General features: G+C 34.3%; 1 protein-coding gene across 1 annotated transcript; it reads left to right on the top strand.

The window, feature by feature from the left end:
* Positions 1–6,134: 6,134 nt before the first annotated feature.
* LOC126968482 (putative polypeptide N-acetylgalactosaminyltransferase 9) lies at positions 6,135–17,845 on the top strand. Its single transcript, XM_050813550.1, has 5 exons — positions 6,135–6,209; positions 7,627–7,791; positions 8,324–8,781; positions 9,020–9,202; positions 17,640–17,845. Exons 1-5 carry the CDS (start codon positions 6,206–6,208, stop codon positions 17,817–17,819), a joined length of 990 nt encoding a protein of 329 aa, XP_050669507.1. The 5' UTR covers positions 6,135–6,205; the 3' UTR covers positions 17,820–17,845.
* The last annotated feature ends 2,081 nt before the right edge of the window (positions 17,846–19,926 follow it).

Here is a 19,926-nt window from a genome sequence, read left to right as displayed (position 1 = left end):
TGTTACAATTAAAAATAAACAAAATACTACATTTGAGTTTGGAATCTGTTATTTTTATATGATTGTTCATTGAGTTTTCTCATTTTGAAATATTGCACATTGTACTATATATACTATATACATATATATTATTTTGCGATATTAAAATGGAGTGGGGTGATAAAGAGAACCGAATCGCTGTGATTGCATTAAAATAATCCGTACGATTGGCAGTGAAGAGTTTTCCCATGGAAAAAGTGCGTGCTTCTATTGATAATTGTCTTTACCGTTTAAAGGACTGTATTGCAGCCAATGGAGATCACTTCGAATAAGCTTTTTATATTTTTAATTGTTTTATATTTATGTATTAAACTAACACACTGTAAATGTAATAAATGTTATTTGCAATAAAAAAAACTTTTTCTTTGTTTCAATATTTATGACAAGACTAGGTATTATTATAAAAAAATTGAAATGCTATGCTAAGTACTCAAAAAATGAAGTAAGCTTACCATATCCAAACTTGAATCTTAAAGCACTTATCATTAAACTAAAATATCTATCTACATTACCTTCCCGGGAAATTAATCTTAGTTTGGTCAATAATCCGTCTCGTAGAGGTCCAATGGGCGAATGGCTCAACATCCATCTCTCCTGGATTTACCCGACACCATCTAGAATAATGGGATATTCTAAAACAGTGTTAATGCCTTTGCAAGATTGCTTACTTAGTGAGGCAATTAAACTTTATTGAGACTTGAAATGGAGTGAAACTGAATATTATTATTTAAAACTATTTTGACATTCAAACATTATCTGAACTATTTACTGCATGTTGATATTTAGTTTAAGATTGTTTAAGACAAGACGAATGAAAACAAGTGGGTTTTTGTATTTTGTTAATTATTTATTTCATGTACTTTACTGTAGTCCATCTCCTTTGCAACGGATGCCGGCAAGATTATGGGTTACCACAACGGCGCCTATTTCTGCAGTGAAGCAGTAATGTGTAAGCACTATTTATTATCTTTCAGTCTTAACTTAATATCTTATGTTGCAAGGCGACGAGCGCAATTATAGTGAGACTCAGAATTTTTGGGTTTTCCAAGAATCAATTTCCATCAGCTGAACGTCCTGCTCGTCTCGACCATTACTGTCATAAAAAAAAACTATTTTGGACAATGTGTATAAAATTTTCTTAAACATTGACTTAATTGACGTCAACTATACACAATGTGTCCAGAGATATTACATAATTGACAGTATGTAATGAAATGGTAATTTTGTGTTCTTTTGTTTGTTTACAATTTGTTACAATTTCTGAGTAACGAACAATGATAGCTTCATTAATTGTTTTGCACTGTTTTCTAAACGAACCTATTCACGACGATACTGATCAAAATTTTAAAAGAATTAAATGAAATACTTTAGCCAAATAGAATTTCATAGATAAAAAATAATATAATATTATTATTTATTACTAGATGACCTGACAGACGCTGTTCGGTCAATAGAAAAAAAATATGAGTAAAGTACCTATTCGGGAATAATGTAGTCTGAAGCCATTGGAAATGTGTGATCATATTTAATTAGTTAAAATGGAAATAAAAACGTATTTAAGAATGATCATACCCATAATCACCGTTCCTTGTAATTGTAGGATATCGTATGTTATCCTTAAAAGATAGACATAATGTTCCGTTGCGGATTCTCTGTAGACATATATAAAATCCACAATTCCACTATATGACTAACTATACTACGCAATACATTACTTTGTCTCCAATTTACAATACATTTTTGACTCCTTTAACAAAATCGTTAATGTATACTAAAACTTGACAAATTATATACTAAAACCTTCCTAGAGAACCACGCTATCCTTTGGTGAAAACATCATGAAAATTGGTGGTAGTATTTTTTTTGTACAGCAGATTTTTGTTAAAGTTAAACGTATTTTTTTTTATTGAAAAGGAGGACAAACAAGCGTACGGGTCACCTGGTGTTAAGTGATCACCGCCGCCCACATTCTCTTGCAACACCAGAGGAATCACACGAGCATTGGCGGCCTTTAAGGAAGGTGTACGCGCTTCCCGGAAACACCGTACAAGGAAGTATGCTAATATAAAATTGTTAAGATAAACTTGTTAAAATTGTTTTGTTGCATATAAAAAAAATGCAGTTAAAAACGCCACATTATTAACATCCCAGAATACGTATGCGACGCTCTTCGCACGTAAATATCATTTTATAAACAATGATGCGAGACATGCGAGTTTTATTCAGTTGCGTGTATGTCAGAATGCAATATAGGAAATTTTTGAAGATTTCCATTTTTTTAATAATAGTATGGGCCGTGTCACTATTCACGGTTTTCAGTGAATTAGAGAAAAGGGCACCAAAGAACAAAGTAACATTAAGACAAATGAAACTTTATGAAAAGGCGATAAAAAAGTTTGAAACCGTGTATGGCTACGAGAAAAATTTAACTTATATACTTTCATGTAAGTATCTACTTAGTCTATCCATCAATACAGTTACAATTAAAAATAAGCAAAATATTACATTTGAATTTGGAATCTGTTATTCTTATATGATTATTCGTTGAGTTTTATCATTTGGCGCCATATTGTACAATATTTTGCGATATTAAAATGGAGTGGGGAGATTGTGATAAAGTGAACCAAATCGCTGTGACAAAGTAGGTATGGAGCCAAATGCAATGTTCAAAACTCTCCAGATGCATCGTATTGGTAAAATGTTTGTGTACGGGCTATTAATAGATACAATGAGACCTGCTCTGTTTGTGACAGAAAAAGATCAGGCGGTCCACGTAGTGTTCGTACGAAAAAGGTGGTCAAACCAGTAAGGCAAAGAATTCGAAGATATTCTGTGCGAAATTTTATCTCGGGAGAAGAAGATAGCACCTAGAGCCTTGTCGCCTATTTTAAAAGATGACTTAGGACTTGCAGCCTATAAGAGACGTACTGGTCATTTCGTATAATAATTTAAAAAATATGAAATTCGAAACAAGCACTGAAAAGGTACCCAGAAGAAGTTTGTTTACGGATGAGATTTTTCTTACAATTGAGCAACAATTTAAAGCTCAAATCTTTAATAAAGCTTCCCAATTAGTCGGTAGAGTGCAACGTAGGCACTACCGACTTCCGTGATGGTTTGGTGGGTAGTAGCTATAAAGGAGTGACTGAGCCATATTTTCGTAAAAAAGGTATCAAAACATCGGCACAAGTGTATCAAGATACCATTCTTGAGAATGTAGTGAAGCCCCTTAACAACACAATATTCAATAACCACGAATGGTCCTTCCAGCAAGACTCGGCGCCGGTTCATAAAGCTCGGTCTACGTAGTCTTGGTTGGAAACGAACGCTTCGGACTTCATCAGAGCTGAAGACTGGCCGTCGTCTAGTCCCGATCTTGATCCGCTGGATTATGATTTATGGTCAGTTTTAGAGGGTACGGCTTGCTCTAAACGCCATGATAATTTGGAGTCCCTAAAACAACCCGTACGATTGGCAGTGAAGAATTTTCCCATAGTAAGAGTGCGTGCTTCTATTGATAACTGGCCTCAATGTATAAAGGACTGTATTGCAGCCAATGGAGACCATTTCGAATAAGCTTTATATTTAAAATTGTTTTATATTTATATATTAAAGTAACACTGTGAAAGTAATATATGTTATATGCAATAGAAAAATAATTATTTATTTGTTTACATATAGAGTGAGTTTAAAGTGAGAATCAATTAATTTAAGGATTTTTCTAAATAGCTGTTAATTTTCAGCATGGGAATCAATTGGGCCAGTGGTTCGTAATTTATCCATCAGAGATAAATTGTCAGCAGTTAAAAATGAAAAATATCCACTAGGTAAAGGTTAATTTTTTCTACCTTAAAATGTATGTATCATGTGCATTATGTATTATTCCGATGCCGAAACCAATAATGTTTTATGTTTTAGTTATCAGCTGAAATAAGGAAACTCCTTTTTTAATTAATTAGCAAATTTTTCTTATTAATCGATTCCATGGCCATTGGCATATTTATACCAAAAGCCGCAACTTTTCCTTTTGGGCAGGATATGCTTGGCCCGATAGCTGTGCCGATAGCTGTGCCGATAGTTATGTTTTTCTAAGCAGTAAGGGACGAGACGAGCAAGACGTTCAGCTGATGGTAATTGATACCTTCTCCTGTTGTGCCACTCAGGATTCTTGAGAAACCGAAAAATTCTTAACGACACTACAATTGCGCTAATTACCTAGAGACATAAGATGTTAAGTCTCATTTAACCAGTAATTTCACTAGCTACGGCGCACTTCAGACCGAAACACAATAATGTTTACACATTACTGCTTCACGGCAGAAATAGGTGCCGTGGTACTCATAATCTAGCCGGAATCCTATACAAATTAATAAAATTACAGGCATGAATGGAACAGCAGTTGATATAGAAGACAACATACGAGGGACCATAAAAATACTTATTGATAAGGGATGGAAAAATCACGAATTCAATCAATTTGTCAGTGACTTAATTCCCACTAACCGAACCCTGCCTGACCTTAGAGATCCTTGGTAAGAATTAAAGCTAAATTAGAATGTTTAATAGGAATCCAGTGCGAGTTAAAATTGTACGTGAAAGGCTCCGTATTATCGTACATTATTTAACATTATGTAGTTTTTACTTCCTTAGCGGTCATCTGGGATTACGTTGGAGTTTTCATTATTGCTAAAGCGGTATTTCAGCTATCTAGAATATGTTATGTTATTATGAGTTACGAAGTGTAAGAGGGTAAGGGACAGCGTCGAAGTGATTGCCGTTGGTTACCCTTTGGGTACGAGACCAGTGTAGTATTACTTTGTTCTGGACGTAAAGAGCGTTCTGCTCAGGAATGCATGAAGTATTATATATAAAATCGAAATACAGATCAATAGGTACAAGTGGAATACGTTATATTCTCTCATCCAGGGGCGTGCATATCATATAGGCAATTAGGCAATGCCTACCTCGTTATGAATCTAAATAAATATAATGTTAAAGTTAATTTAGTTTAATTTGGTTCCGTTATTTTATAACAAAAACTTCTATTGAACCCCCACTCATAAATTTTCCTAAATACCTACGGTAAGCAATCTCGCGGCTCAACTACGACTAGTTAGATCTACAGGGCCTACCTTGCTAGAAAACCAATGCACGCCCCTTCTCTCATCATTCCTTTAAAGCTGTAAAATTATCCCGAACAATAGTATATTGTGCACTCAAGGGAATTACCGCGACAAGGGAATGACAACTTGCCGCACGAGTTGCACATACTATTTTGTATTACAAGTTGTGAGCCAAGTATAATTTGCGTGCGACAAGTACACTTTTCGCACTCAAACAACAGTTTAACTTACGAAAACTCACGGGTAAATTTAAAATGGGCAAACGGCCCTTTTTCAACCGCAACAGCGAGCGCCAAGATACTACTCTTACCGCATGAGTAATACAAAAAATAATTTTGAGTATCTTCTTGGTCGTGACGCTTTTTGTCAATGAATTTTAATAGGGGCAAATGTGTAATGCACTTAACAATGTTTCTCTATATCTCTCTGTTAGGAATAAGTCGTATACAGCCATGCACTGGGCCGCCCACAGCATATTTGATCTGATCTGTCTATCGCTTTGGTGACCTTCCGCATGGTCCAATGCCTTCCACCTTACCTTGGCCGCCTTGGCGATTATGGACTGGCCGCCTCGTCAAGAAAGGCCGGAAAGCAACTGTGATTCCTCTGGTGTTGCAAAAGAATATGGGCAGTAGTGATTAATTTCAATCAGGACACACGTAGGCTTATTTATCCTCCATAAAAGAGTTGATAAGGTAATCTTAGTCTTGTATTATATATTTGTTTGTGTAATTCATACAAAAGTATTTAAATTTTAACCCATTATGAAAAGATTTGTTAAAAATCCACACCAACGTCTGTTGATTAATTCGAATGCACTTTGAATGAAAACTAAACTAAATGAAAGCTTCAGTTAGTGACAAATGTAATTTTATTCCAGGTGCTTTCAAAAGAATAACTCGGATCATTTGCCAGAAGCCTCTGTAGTGATTTGCTTTCACAACGAAGCGTGGTCGACGTTACTTAGAACGATCGAGTCAGTTTTACAAAGGTCTCCAGGACATCTTTTAAAGGAGATAATTCTCTTTGACGATTTTTCTACTATGAGTGAGTGGGTTTTAGATTTATTGAGTACTTTATCGGAATATCTCATAGCAGATAAATTATTATAGTTGTTGTTTTGATAAAATAGTTTTATATCAGTTTTAGTTTTTCAACGATGTTAAGAAGAGTTTTCACTTCAATAAAAATGAAAAATAAAACAAACATAAAATCAAATTTATAATATATCCACGATTTCGCATGGAAACCAGCCTTCGGGTCAATGGCACCCAGCTCTCATTCAGAAACGTCCTATATTATGCTTACATGTATTGAGTGGGTTATCATTATGCGGTGCATTAAAATTAATAATGAACAACTACCGGCAACTAAGTACTTCAAACCAATACTTAATACTTCTGATACAAAAATACTAGGCGCACAGATATATGCACAGTGTCTCAAAGAAATTTTAGAGAAATAAATATTATTGCTGTTCATTGTCAATTTATGAAAATTTAATATACGTTCACAAAAAATTGTCACCTTTTTGCTTTTAATAGTGATTTTCATTATTATAACACTAGAAATAAAGGATTGCTTGTAACTAATTCTAGTAGGCTTCATAAGATACATAATAGCTTTAAAGGTAAATGTATATACTTTTATAATAAAGTCCCACTGTTCAGATATTATCTATAAATAAATTTAAATGCTTTATTATAAAATGGCTCTGTCGTAAATACTGCTACTCGAAAGCCTAATATCTAAGTGATCTAACAGCCTGGGACTAGATTATGATTATTTTACACTACTTTATACACTACTTTACAATACTTTATATTTCATTAAAAAGAGCGCAAAAAAAGAACGCTGGGAGATTTTCTTGCGCCGCTTCTTCTCTCTCAGAGCGCCATTTGATTTCGAAACGGTAGTAGTATCTAGTATATTAGAAATTACATCAAAAATAATTCTAAAGGAATCAATTTTGAGAAAATGAATGCCTTTTAAAAATATTAAAGACAAATTACCAGTAGCAGGACGAAGGTACAAACGGCTGATCTTAAAATAAAAATAGTGTTTTAGTTTTGGGTTATCTTATAAAATCGTTTTCACTTTTATTTTTTTAAATGCGGATTCTTCATCTGCAGAATAACTTGAATAATTTACTTAATATTAATTAAAATTAACTGTAATTTGTATATTATATTAAACCAAATGCTAATTTTTTGATAGTAAGAAGCCTGGATTGTATTGATAATATTTTTTAATTAATATTTAAGGAAATTAATTAGCATAGTATTTTTTTCACAAATTCTGACAATAACAAATCTTGATTTGTTCATAAAATAGAATCATAAACTATGCAGAAGTGATTTAAATTAATAATTACTAATGATTTTTAATGACGATAAAGATTTATGACTTATTAAATAACATGTTTGATTCTACATATCATATTTTATTGATCCGTAAACTTAAGGTCATCTAAAGGGGCAGTTAGAAGACTATATACGAAGAACACCAAAGGTAACTTTGATAAGGTCTCGTCATCGCATTGGACTGATAAAAGCAAGAATAATTGGTGCCGAAAATGCCGTTTCTCCAGTAGTGGTCTTTCTTGACAGCCATTGTGAATGTACTGAAGGTAAGATAATCTTCAATACGTTTAGTTTATGTATACTCACAATTTTTCTCATCAGGCATAAATATTCCCATATTCGTATGCATAATTTGTGATTATAGACTTGAATGTACTCGATGATTTTTTATTATATTGAGTTCACCTGCATTTTCTTTAGCACTTAAACTAGCGGTACATTTGCTGGTAATACATTGTTTTAGATACACAGCATAATAATTTAATTTATAAAAATATTAATATTATTATATATGAGGCTACTGAAAACCCAAGCGCTGGCAGCTATTTCGGTCAACGGATTAGCCTTGCTATCGAACGCGGAAATGCTGCCAGTATTCTTGGTATGCTTCCCAGTAATGATAGTTTTAATTTATGTCATACCTATTGATCATATAGTTATAAGATTTTTTTTGTTTGAATATACGAGAACTATATATAAAATCAAAATTCTCATTATAATATTTTATATAGTAAGTACCTAGTTTGAGACGTTCCGTTTTATTTCGTCTATTTTGAATTTTGCATTTATTGTTTCCAGGGTGGTTAGAACCATTGCTAGAACGCATATCTCAGGACCCCACAGTAGTAGCCAGTCCTATTGTAGACCACATTGAAGGAAATACATTTGAATATTTACCACAGAGTCTAGACAACTTACTCATTGGAGGATTCAATTGGGAGCTCAAGTTTATATGGATACCAATATCAAAAAATATTTGGAAAAATCGTACTCACCTCTCTGCCCCTGTCAAAACACCCACAATATCTGGAGGTCTTTACGCTATCAATATGGAATTCTTTGCCCGCCTTGGTTATTATGATGACGATTTCGATATTTGGGGAGCGGAGAATTTAGAGTTATCATTCAAAGCGTGGATGTGTGGTGGCTCGTTAGAAATTGTGCCATGTTCACGTGTGGGGCATGTTTTTAGAAAAAAGTTTCCTTATAGAAACAAAAGAGGATCCTTTAAGAAAAATTCTGTAAGAGTAGCTAAGGTAATATATTATATCTGATTTAGAAAAAAACTTAAGATATTTCAATGAAAAATTGCTTAATTATATCCTAGTAAAAATTCAAGCTATTGCTCTAACTTTGATAAAGTGAGACTCAAATAATTTAACAAATCTTCACTTTAACCAATCTTTAACTAGATTATGTGCAGATTTCGCAAAGGCATTATTTTACCTACTATGTATAACATTTCATTATTTTTGACTAAGTCATAAAATCCAGGTGTGGCTAGATGATTATGCCAAATACTTTTATCAAAGGATCGGATATGTAAAAGGCTATTTTGGCGATGTAACGAAGCGGAAAGAATTGCGAGAAGAATTGAAATGTAAATCTTTTGAATGGTACTTGCATAATGTATATCCCGAAATGAAATTGCCTGATGAAAACGTAGCTTACGGCCAGGTGTGTTTTAAAATTTAATGTATTTTAAACGCGAATTGCAATTTTATCTTTATTCCTATGTGTTTTATGTAAACTCAGCTCGCTTATGATTTCTGCTTTCACAAAGCCAGATATATATATTAATGAAAGCTTAAAATTAGGACAAACATTATTTTTCGTGTTCATTACTATTTTCATAATCTCTAAATTGTACTAATGCTGATTGCAATATTATCTCACTATTTTTAACGATTGATTTTTATGGATTCTTCTGCAATACCAGAAGAATTACAGGAGTGATACTGATTTTTAACAAAAGTGTTTTTTTTTTTATATAAGAGGAGGCAAACGGGCAAAAGGCTCATTGACATCCGCAACAGCAGGTATCATGAAATGCGTTGCCGACCTTAACGGCTTTTTTAAGGTTCCTAAGCCGTATCGATTCGGGAAAACAGCAGCCGTTAATTTACTGCACAAAGTGGCTGTGCTAGGCAAGAAATTTCTTGAAAAACGCACGGTTGTGGAATACCAGACGTCAACATAATTCGGGTGGCATTTTGCATTTTGACATAAAGTCTGGTGGTTGGATTCGGCCGCTGGAATCAACCCGAAGCTGCTCCACTGAGTACTCCCCGTGATAAATGCGGTAGACGATGCAAAGAGAACCAACATCTCTTCGAATCGGAAAGATCGGGGATGACTTGATCATTCGGAGTTGTTTGCAATTTTTTTGAAGCTCTTATGTAGTATCGTTCTGAAACCTCTGTGTTTTCCATCTATTTCTCCATAAAATCAACACATTATAAAATCTAAACTTAAAATATGTTTACCAACGCGACGGTTGATTAACAGCCGACCGTTTGGTATACGTGATTCAACCGTTGCAAGTATTGAAAGTGTCCAGTTATGGCTGGCCGTTATATTACTTGGAGATAAAGCTTTTGTTATTGGTTGACAAATACATGGCTTTTCGGCAAACGAAAAATTATAAGAGATATAGTCTATCTCAAGTTGAGAAATTTCAAAACCGCTATTTGAGTAATTGAAGTTGTCAATGCAGGTGAAATAAGGAAATATAAAAATAACAATGTGCTTACTATACTAAATTCGGTTTTTCACTATGTAATTAAATTAATCTTTCTTTCTGAACATTAAATCTTTTAGTATGTTGTTAAAGCAGGTAATTGCGCACATTATCAGTATCTGTCTTATTAATAAACGTAGTGTAAAGTTACTCCAAGCTTAAAAATACTTCTCCCTGTCATGTAATTCTGTAGTCTCAAAGGTAAGATAATGGCAAAAAGTTTAAAATTTGGAATAACTTTACTTTGCCTTTATTAAAAAAACAACCGACTTCAAAAAAAATATTCCAAATAATAGACATTATATGCACAAAAACGTAATAATATAATTGCGTATTTTTATACAATCTAATAATTTATTCTAATTCTTGTTATGACTATTGTTATTTTCTGGATCGGTGTTTCAATCAAAAAATAATTATCAAAATTGGTTCACCCAGTCGAAAGTTCTGAGATAACTAACATAAAAAAAATCCCGACGAATTGAGAACATCCTCCTTTTTTCAAGTCGGTTAAAAACAGTTAAGTTGGACTTTCATTGATATGGTCAAATATATTAAATAGATGTCAGCTCCGACTGGAGATATAGTATTGGTATTTGGTCTATTGAGCCGCAAATATCGAAGACACAAGGAATAACATCTAGAATCTGTAACGCAGACAGTTCGTACCTGAAAGTAAGACATAATATGATATATTTCATCATCATTTTAATGTAAAATATTTATTTATTAGGAAGCCAACGTGCATAAAACAATCTAAAACTATGGCCACATTTAAAAAAATCTTTCATAATGTTGTATTAACACTCCACTTATAGGCTTATGGCCGTTCCCAATATTCAGTCTATCTCCGGTTGTGGGCTACCTGAGATAAAAAATCGTAACTATCGTTGACTTTTCCGTCCCAATAAACTTATCGACGGTAACTCATCTTATCCGTTAACACTGTCTGTCAATGGAACGACGTATAGCTTACCAGCGATATAAAATTTGTATGGAAATTGCAATTCACGCGTCCCAATATAAGGCGATAAGAATGACTTATCGGGTATATTGGGACAGCTGCAGATTATTGACAGCTAATTAACAGTAGAAGGTAGTAATTTATCTCTATCTGTATATAGTATATTGGGAACGGCCGTAACTCGTCATGCATATTAGGTATAACATTGTTTGTTTACAACTTAAAGCTAAAGAAATTTTTGAAAAATATGGCTCATAGAAAAATAATAAAGTACTTACATAATTGACGACCCATATAGCCGAATAGTAGTGACCCTGACTACTAAGCTAGAGGTCCCGGGTTAGAATCCCGGTACAATCATTTATATGATGAATATTGATTTTTTTTCCGAGTCATGGATGTTTATATGTATTTATGTATATTTAAGTAAGTATATTGTATTAAATATATCGTTGTCTTGTACCCATAGTACAGGCTATGCCTAGTTTGGGGCAAGATAATTTGTCTAAAAGTGTGTCAATGTTAATATTTATATAATTTATTTATAATAAACAAGAAAAAAAAAAAGAATAAATAAACAATAACTGCGAACAATGACTAACCATCTTGCAGTACTTTTATAAATTTTTTATCATTTTTTTTGAAATATCGAGCAGAATGCCGAAAAATATCTAACTGGCTTTCAAACAAATTGTTGTAAGTGACAACTATTGAATACAAAGGGGCGGATCTTCCTAGATTCAATCTAGCTAATTTAACCTGGACGTTAGTTTGTTCATAATATGTGACCTAAACCTAAACAATATGTTATGTTTTTTTCAAAAGTGATAACCCTCACTTCTAGGATTTATTTTATTAATACGCAAATAAAATTTGAAAAACAAAATTTTATGAACGATGCGATGAACGGTTAGCTCAGTAGGTTAGAGCACCGGCACGGAACGCCGGAGGACGTGGGTTCGAATCCCGCATCGTTCATAACATTTTGTCTTTCAAATTTTATTGAATATGTGACCTAGCAATACGCTTTGGTACCGCCAATCAAAACATACTCAATAGATTTAGGCAATAGACCCCTCCATCTAGAATACTACTATAGTGAAAAGTATAAAGAGACACTACATAATAAATATAATACTAGAAGGGTTAGGGAGCAAAAGCTAATTAATAATATAATACCCAATTATTATGGCAAACGTACAGATAGATATATGCTACCCTATGTATTTTATAATATGGACATATTAAGACAGACCCCCAAGATAAAGATTGGATTACTTAAGAGAAAGCTTAAGAATGTAATATTAGATAATATAAGGTAATAAGTATAGAAATATAATATATCATAATAATATAGTTATTCGCAGCTTACATTATTATAATTTAATTTTAAAACCATTTTATGGTACGTTTGTATATGATCAGATTATTATTAGTAGGTTATGTATCAAAATCAGCGCATCTCGCCGATAAACGTAACGTTTCGCGAGTAAATAGATGTAAGTTAAATGTCTATCTACTTGATATATGTAAATAAAAAAATTAAAAAAAAATCTATAATATATTTCAGGAAACAGAGATCAATAAAGTCCCTGCGATCAGACAGTGATAATATTATTATAATTAGAAACACAAATTTTGTCTGTATCAAAAGAAACCGTACTAGAATTATGCACCGTATATTCTAAATGTCATGTAGTAACATTTACTGGTATCCTTAACGAATTTTATTGGCACTTGAGCTCAATCTAAGCTTTATTATTCAGATTTATAGTATGGGCAACTACGCCGTGTGTCTCGACTCCTCCTCCTCATTACAATATATTCAAGATTCAGTAAATGTCTATCCATGTCATTCGAATGGAGGAAATCAAGTACGTATACATATATATATATATATATTATTTTAGAGCGCATTTTCATTTGAATGTTTATTTTTGATTTATATTATTATTCATAGCATTCATTTATATAATTTTCACAAATTTATGGGCATCAACGAATAGAATAAAAGCAAGTATTAACAATTTCAAAATTTAGTGCGATCAGAAATGGTACTGATGAAAATTGAAATTTTTAATTGCAATTCGCTTAAAATCATCCAAATGGTGACGTTCCTCAACAGTTGGGTTTTTATGGAATATTTTTTAAGACTGTAAGAGAAGAGACGTGTAGGACGTTCAGCTGATGGTAATTGATACGCCCGCCCATTAAAATTCAGTTCCCCTCAGGATTCTTGTAAAACGCAAAAGTTCTGAGCGGCACTACAATTGCACTCGTCACCTGGAGACATAATATATTAAGTCTCATTTGCCCTCTAATTTCACTAGTGACGGCGCCCTTCAGACCGAAACAATAATGCTTACACATTACTGCTTCACGGCAGAAAAAGGCGCCGTTGTGGTGCCTATATTCTACCCGGCATCCTGTGCAAAGTAACCTCGCAGTGGTAACTGGAAGTTTCTACTACGTACAACAAAATTGTGGATTGAGGTTCTTTCAGCGGTATTTCCAGGATGATAGGACATGCGTACTCTCAAAGAAAGCACGTAACTTTCCTTAAAGGCTGGCAACGCTTCTGTTATTCCTCTGGTGTTGCAGTGGAATGTTGGCGGCGGTGATCACTTAACATAAGTTGACCCGTATGCTCGATTTGTCCTCTTCATCCACAAAAATTGTTGTAACTGAAGACTTAACTATAAATACAAAATTTTTATTTAATGTTCATGCAAGTTCTCAATTTCTATTACAAATAGTTCATTGTCAGTACATTTATGAATGTTTAATATACAAATACGGTCACAAAAATCAACACTTTTTTTAAGTAGAAATAAGGGATAATAATAATAGCTATAAGGGTAAATGTTATACACTTTTATAATAAAGTCCTAGTCACTGTTCAGGCATTAATAAGTAAATAAAAAATATTTTTATTTTTAATAAAAAATGGCTCTGTGGTAAATCCTACTACTCCACAGATCTAACTGATCAGACAGTCTGGAACTAGATTATTTATTTATTTATTTATTCAAGGTCCACCAACACAGAATACAGTGTATTGCCTTGTGTATTCAATACACAAGACAATTCATAAGATTGGAACATAAATTTCAAAAATCGTGTTTCTGTAATTACAGTTGAACACATCATGCACATAAACATACAAACAATTTAGTTCTTAATTTTATAAAATTAAATTGAATTCCTATAACGCTAACATGTTAAAACAATATAAAGAGATAAATTAATTCCACAAATCATTACAAGCTACAATACAGTAACTTCAATATAATCAATAAAATACAATATAGGTACAATATATTTTGTCAATGCGTTTTTTATTATAAATTAGGTCATTACGTTTTACTAATCAGAGTGTCAGGTTTCTCTTAAATTGTGCTACTGTATATCCATACATCTATAGATCGCTTGTTTGAAATTATAGTGTTGTATTGACGCAACAGCCTATTCAGTGGGGAGTTAATTTAGTCCAATTCAACCCCAAGAAGACACAAGTTTGTGCGTTCACCACTAAAAAGTCTCCCTTTGTCGTATCCCCTCGATTCGAGATCACTCCTCTAACTACCACAGCCTGTATTGGCATACTTGGCGTCGATATATCGAGCGACGTTCAGTTCCGTGGTCACTTGGAAGAGAAGGCCAAACTGGCCTCTAAAAAGCTTGGTGTACTCAGTAAGGCGAGACAGTACTTCACTAAAAGCCACCGCCTGCAACTTTATAAGGCGCAAATTCGGCCTCACATGGAGTACTGTTCTCACCTCTGGGCGGGTGCTCCCCAGTACCAGCTTCTTCCATTTGACCGCATACAACGAAGAGCGGCTCGAATCATCGACGATCAAGTCATCTCCGATCGGCTTGATTCTCTAGCATTGCGTAGAGATGTGGGTTCTCTCTGCATCTTCTACCGCATTTATCACGGGGAGTGCTCAGAGGAGCTGTTCGGGTTGATTCCAGCGGCCGAATTCCACCATCGGATATTACGTGCAAATTACCATCCGCATCACGTAGACGTCTGGCATTCCACAACCGCGCGTTTTTTTCGAAATTTCTTGCCTCGCACAGCCACTTTGTGGAATCAACTACAGGCAGCGGTCTTCCCGAGCAGATACGACTTAGGGACCTTCAAGAAAAAAGCATACTCCCACCTTAAAGGAAACGCATTTCTTGACACACCTGTTGTTGCGGATGTCCATGGGCGATTGCCTCACCTCTCCCCATCCCGTGAGCCTCTTTCCCGTTTGCCCCCTCTTATATAAAAAAAAGAAAAGTGGGGAGTTAAATCCAAGATTAGAGTTTGCTCGATCAGGTATAAACGGTTTATATTTGGCCAGTTGAGGTGCTCTAGTTGTCAAATGAATATTTATCTTGCTCAATAGCTGCGGGCAATCCAACATCCCATTAATGATTTTATATAAAAATATCTGTTCATGGATTTGCCTACGATCCTCCAAGGATATCATTTTATAATTTGCTAGCCTGCTACTATAGCTGTCGAGATGTCTCGTTTTCAGGCGAAAGCTAATAATTTTTAGAAATTTATTTTGGATACTCTCAACGCGTTGTATATATTTGTTATAATAAGGGTTTAATAATTTTTACTATCATTTATATGCGGAACACTTGTTTACGAAACGACGCTAGCGCCAATAATTATGATTATTTATAGCAATAACAATGAAAAATAATGCTGGGAGAGTTTCGTGCACCATTTCTTATCTCTCAGAGCGCCATTTATTTCCGAAACGGTGGTAGTGTTTCAAAGGACATCAAAAAGAATTCGAAATAAATCAATTTCGAGAAAATAGTTTACTTTATGCGTGTTAATAATCTCCCCATACCTGTTAAAAACTATTTGATACAGTAATCTCAGCAAATTGAAAAAAGCATGCCGTCTATCTTTCTTAAGTTGAATATCTTCCGCATAAATAAGATAAAGCCACATTCAACCATCTTTTGTAATAAAATCCACCCTCTGAAATCCCTTGTCCATTTAACTAAGAGTAATTTTCTAGTTCTGGGTTTACACGAAGGTTGGTAAAATTGGAAGAGACGAACTGTGCCTGGATTTTGTGTTTGGATTTATAACTTTATATCATTGTCAAGAACATAATTTGAGAACTCAACTTTGGATTTACGATACAAAGGTACGTTTCTTCATCTGCTGCATCTTCAGAATAAGCACAAACTCGACACAATTTTAACATAACATGTTATAATAACGTTTTTGAATTATCAATATATTTTCGTTATGAAATATAGTAAGTCTCAAGCAAAATAGGTGTATAGTATTTATGTTTGAAAAAAAAGTGAGAAGAACGTACAAAGAAACACTGGCCAATTTATACATAGAATTAAAAAATAATTTAACAATAAGGTGCATTGCTTAAGTTTAGGTACATCATTGTTTGCCAATTATGCTATTCAAGGTTTAAAGAGTTTATTAAAAATAAAACACTGCGTCATATTAACAATACATTTTATGGTTACATGTTTTTTTTTTTTTTTTTGAGAGGAGGAAATACGGTTACGTATTTACGCCCCGGAACGGGGCGTAATATGTCGGACTCGAGTGTCCGCGTAGTGGACACCCCATACCGACTAAAACCTCCTCTGTGCTGTTAGCAGCCCTGACTTTCACAGCGAAGTAGGACGTGAGCCGTGGATGCCGCAAAGACTACGCAACAACAGTCGCGGGGCGTGTCCTAAGGAGACTCGAACCTTAGACCGGCTGTGTGCTTGTGGGAAGGAGAGAAAGGTTACATGATGTAGAAACTACGGGGAAGTGGACCAAGAATACTAGCAGCATTTCTGCATTAGATTGCTAGGCTGATACGTTGGTCGAAATAGCTGTCAGCGCAATGATTGGGCTTCCAATTGAAGCATGCAGATCTACCAGTGGGATTATGGGTACCACGCGTATGGGTATTGCGCCTATTTCTACCATGAAGCAGTAATGTGTAAGGATTATTATGTTTCATTCTGAAGGGCGCCGTAGGTAGTTAAATTACTGGGCAAATGAGAATTAACATCTTATGTCTCAAGGTGACGAGCGCAATTGTAGTGCCCCTCAGAATTTTTGGGTTTTTCAAGAATCCTGAGCGGCATTGCATTGTTATGAGCCAGGGCGTATCGATTACTATCAGCTAAACGTCCTGCTCATCTCGTCCTTAACTATCATAAAAAAAGTGTTTTAAATATCAAATATTTCATGGAGACGTTAAAAATATTAAATATAGTGCAGTGCATGTGGAAAGATGCTTCGTAAATAAGTGTCATATTTACAGCATCTCTTTATTTATACCACACATAATCTCATTATTATCTTTTGTTAAAGGAGCTAAATGTATTGCACATGAAGTGAGTCACCGTTAACAGAATTTTCGTTACAGAATAAACATATCAAACATTCGCAAACGCAAAAATGTCTGACAGTGTTAAGCAGTAGTAGTGGTCCACGGGTTGTATTGGAACACTGTATAGATTCTGTGTCACAGCAATGGGTCATGGACAACTTTAACGTAACTAGACTAATACCTGAGCTACAGAACCAAACCATCGTGCTACGGTAAGAAACAAAGAAAGTGATTGAAACCAAACAAAAGATGATTCCTAATATAAAACATGCTTGAATGCTAAAAAGGTTCTTTTTTCATTTCAATACCCTATAACTGTGTGTAAAGTTTTTTTTTTGAATAAATGACTGAACGAGAATATTGATAGGGATATCTGTTAAGCAGAATTTCATCCCAAAAGCGTGTCTGTGTTTTATCGATCTTGCCCCTAAACTAGAACAATCCAGTACAGATGCAGACAATAGAAACTTACTAATCATTACTATACTCGTAATTAGACAACAGAAACTTACTAATCTTTGCTATACTCGTAATTAGTAAAGGTATGTTGTCTTAAGTTTTACCTATTTTCTTGAATAGCTCAAAAAATTGATTTAATTCAAGTTAAATTGCCGTTCGTTGTTGCAGTTTATTTTTCTTTTATCGAAAAGAAGTACCAGTGGGAGGCTCCTTTGCACAGGATGCCGGCTAGATCATAGGTACCTCAATGGTGCTTATTTCTGACGTGAAGCAGTAATGTTTATGCATTATTGTGTTTCGCTCTGAAGGGCGCCGTAGCTAGTAAAATTACTAGGCAAATGAGACTTAACATCTTATGTGTCAAGGTGACAAGAGCAATTGTAGTGCTGCTCAGAATTTTTGGGTTTTTCAAGAATCCTGAGTGGCACTGCATTGTAATGGGCATGACGTATCAATTACCATCAGCTGACCGTCCTGTTCGTCTCTTCCCTTAAAAAAAGCAGGACAAACTAGCATACAGATCTATGTGTTAACACCAGAAGAATCACAAGAGCGTTGCGGACCTCATAAAGTGTCGAATAAATGTACATATGAATTCGAAATAACATTGGTACGTGGCGGGCGAGGATTGAAACGGGGGTTTCGTAGTGAGAGGCTTAGAGCAAACTACATTAGTTTGGCTCTAAAATATCTGGAAATAGTGGTTCTGATACTATATTTTCAAAGCGTAGTATAATATAATGTAATCTCTTGCAAATGTCGAAAATAATAAAAAAAGCTAGGGAGAGTGGTGTCTTTTTGATACCATCCCGGCTCAATAAATAGATAAATAAAATAAAAATATTTTATTTCGGACAGATTATACCATCCATAGCCAATTTTCCATTAGAAAAGGTATATAACATTACTTAATTAATTAGATAACATTAATTAATAAAAAAAATAAAAAAATTATAAATTAGAATTAAAAAGTATAAATTAAAAATTACAAATGGAAAATTAAAATTAATATTATTATATAAGAAAAAAATTTGGTGTATTTCGGTGGTAATGTTTTACCGTTTTCAATATACAATTATTACGATTATTATATAATCTCGTCAGAAATCCCGCTCTAGCCCTACGCATTACAGCATAAAAATCGTCAACCCTGTGCATCGCAAACATACCCGACGCGCTACACCTCCATGGCAACCCCTTAAACTTAAACTTAGTCACATATTGCAGTTTGGAGCCACATAGTTTTATAGGCAGTACATTTTCTGGACCTTTTTTGTATTTAATATCATAACTTTAGTTTTAGACACATTATACAATAACCCATGTTTTTCCGCATATTTTTCACAAATATCAATAAGGCTACGCAGGCAGGTCTGCGACCGAGGGATTGAGCAGAGCCATGTCATCAGCATAGCTCAGATTGTTAACGCTGACGCCTCCAATCTGGCAGCCTGCCCTAGCACTGCTCAGTTCCCCGATCAGTTCAATTACATAGAGGTTAAATAGTATCGGTGACGTCAGACCACCCTGCCTAACGCCGCAATTTAACCGATAGATATCGGAAAAATCATTTTGCCATTTTACTTGGTTAATTTGGTTTGTATACCAAAACTGTAACAAATCCACTATCCGACTAGGTACTTTGGTAGCTCGTAGTTTATTCCACAAAATATTGTAATTAATAGCATCGAATGCTTTGCTCAGATCCAGGAAACATCCATATACGGATGTTTCCCGAGTGAGATAATAGTTAACAGTGCTTTTTAAGGCAAAAATGGCTAAGTCTGTTGATAAACCGCTATGAAAACCAAACTGACTGCAGTGAAATTTGATATTGCAATTTAAGTGGGATATTAACAATCTC

This window comes from Leptidea sinapis, chromosome 15, assembly GCF_905404315.1.
Source record: "Leptidea sinapis chromosome 15, ilLepSina1.1, whole genome shotgun sequence".
NCBI lineage: Eukaryota > Metazoa > Arthropoda > Insecta > Lepidoptera > Pieridae > Leptidea > Leptidea sinapis.
Note: the sequence above shows the minus strand (reverse complement) of the source record. Positions and strands in the feature narration are given on the sequence as shown.

Bases quoted from the DNA above. Each gene is read 5' to 3' on its own strand.
- LOC126968482 (XM_050813550.1), top strand. The intron at 7,792-8,323 runs GTAAGATAATCT...TATTGTTTCCAG, and splicing joins CCATTGTGAATGTACTGAAG to GGTGGTTAGAACCATTGCTA. The intron at 8,782-9,019 runs GTAATATATTAT...CATAAAATCCAG, and splicing joins ATTCTGTAAGAGTAGCTAAG to GTGTGGCTAGATGATTATGC.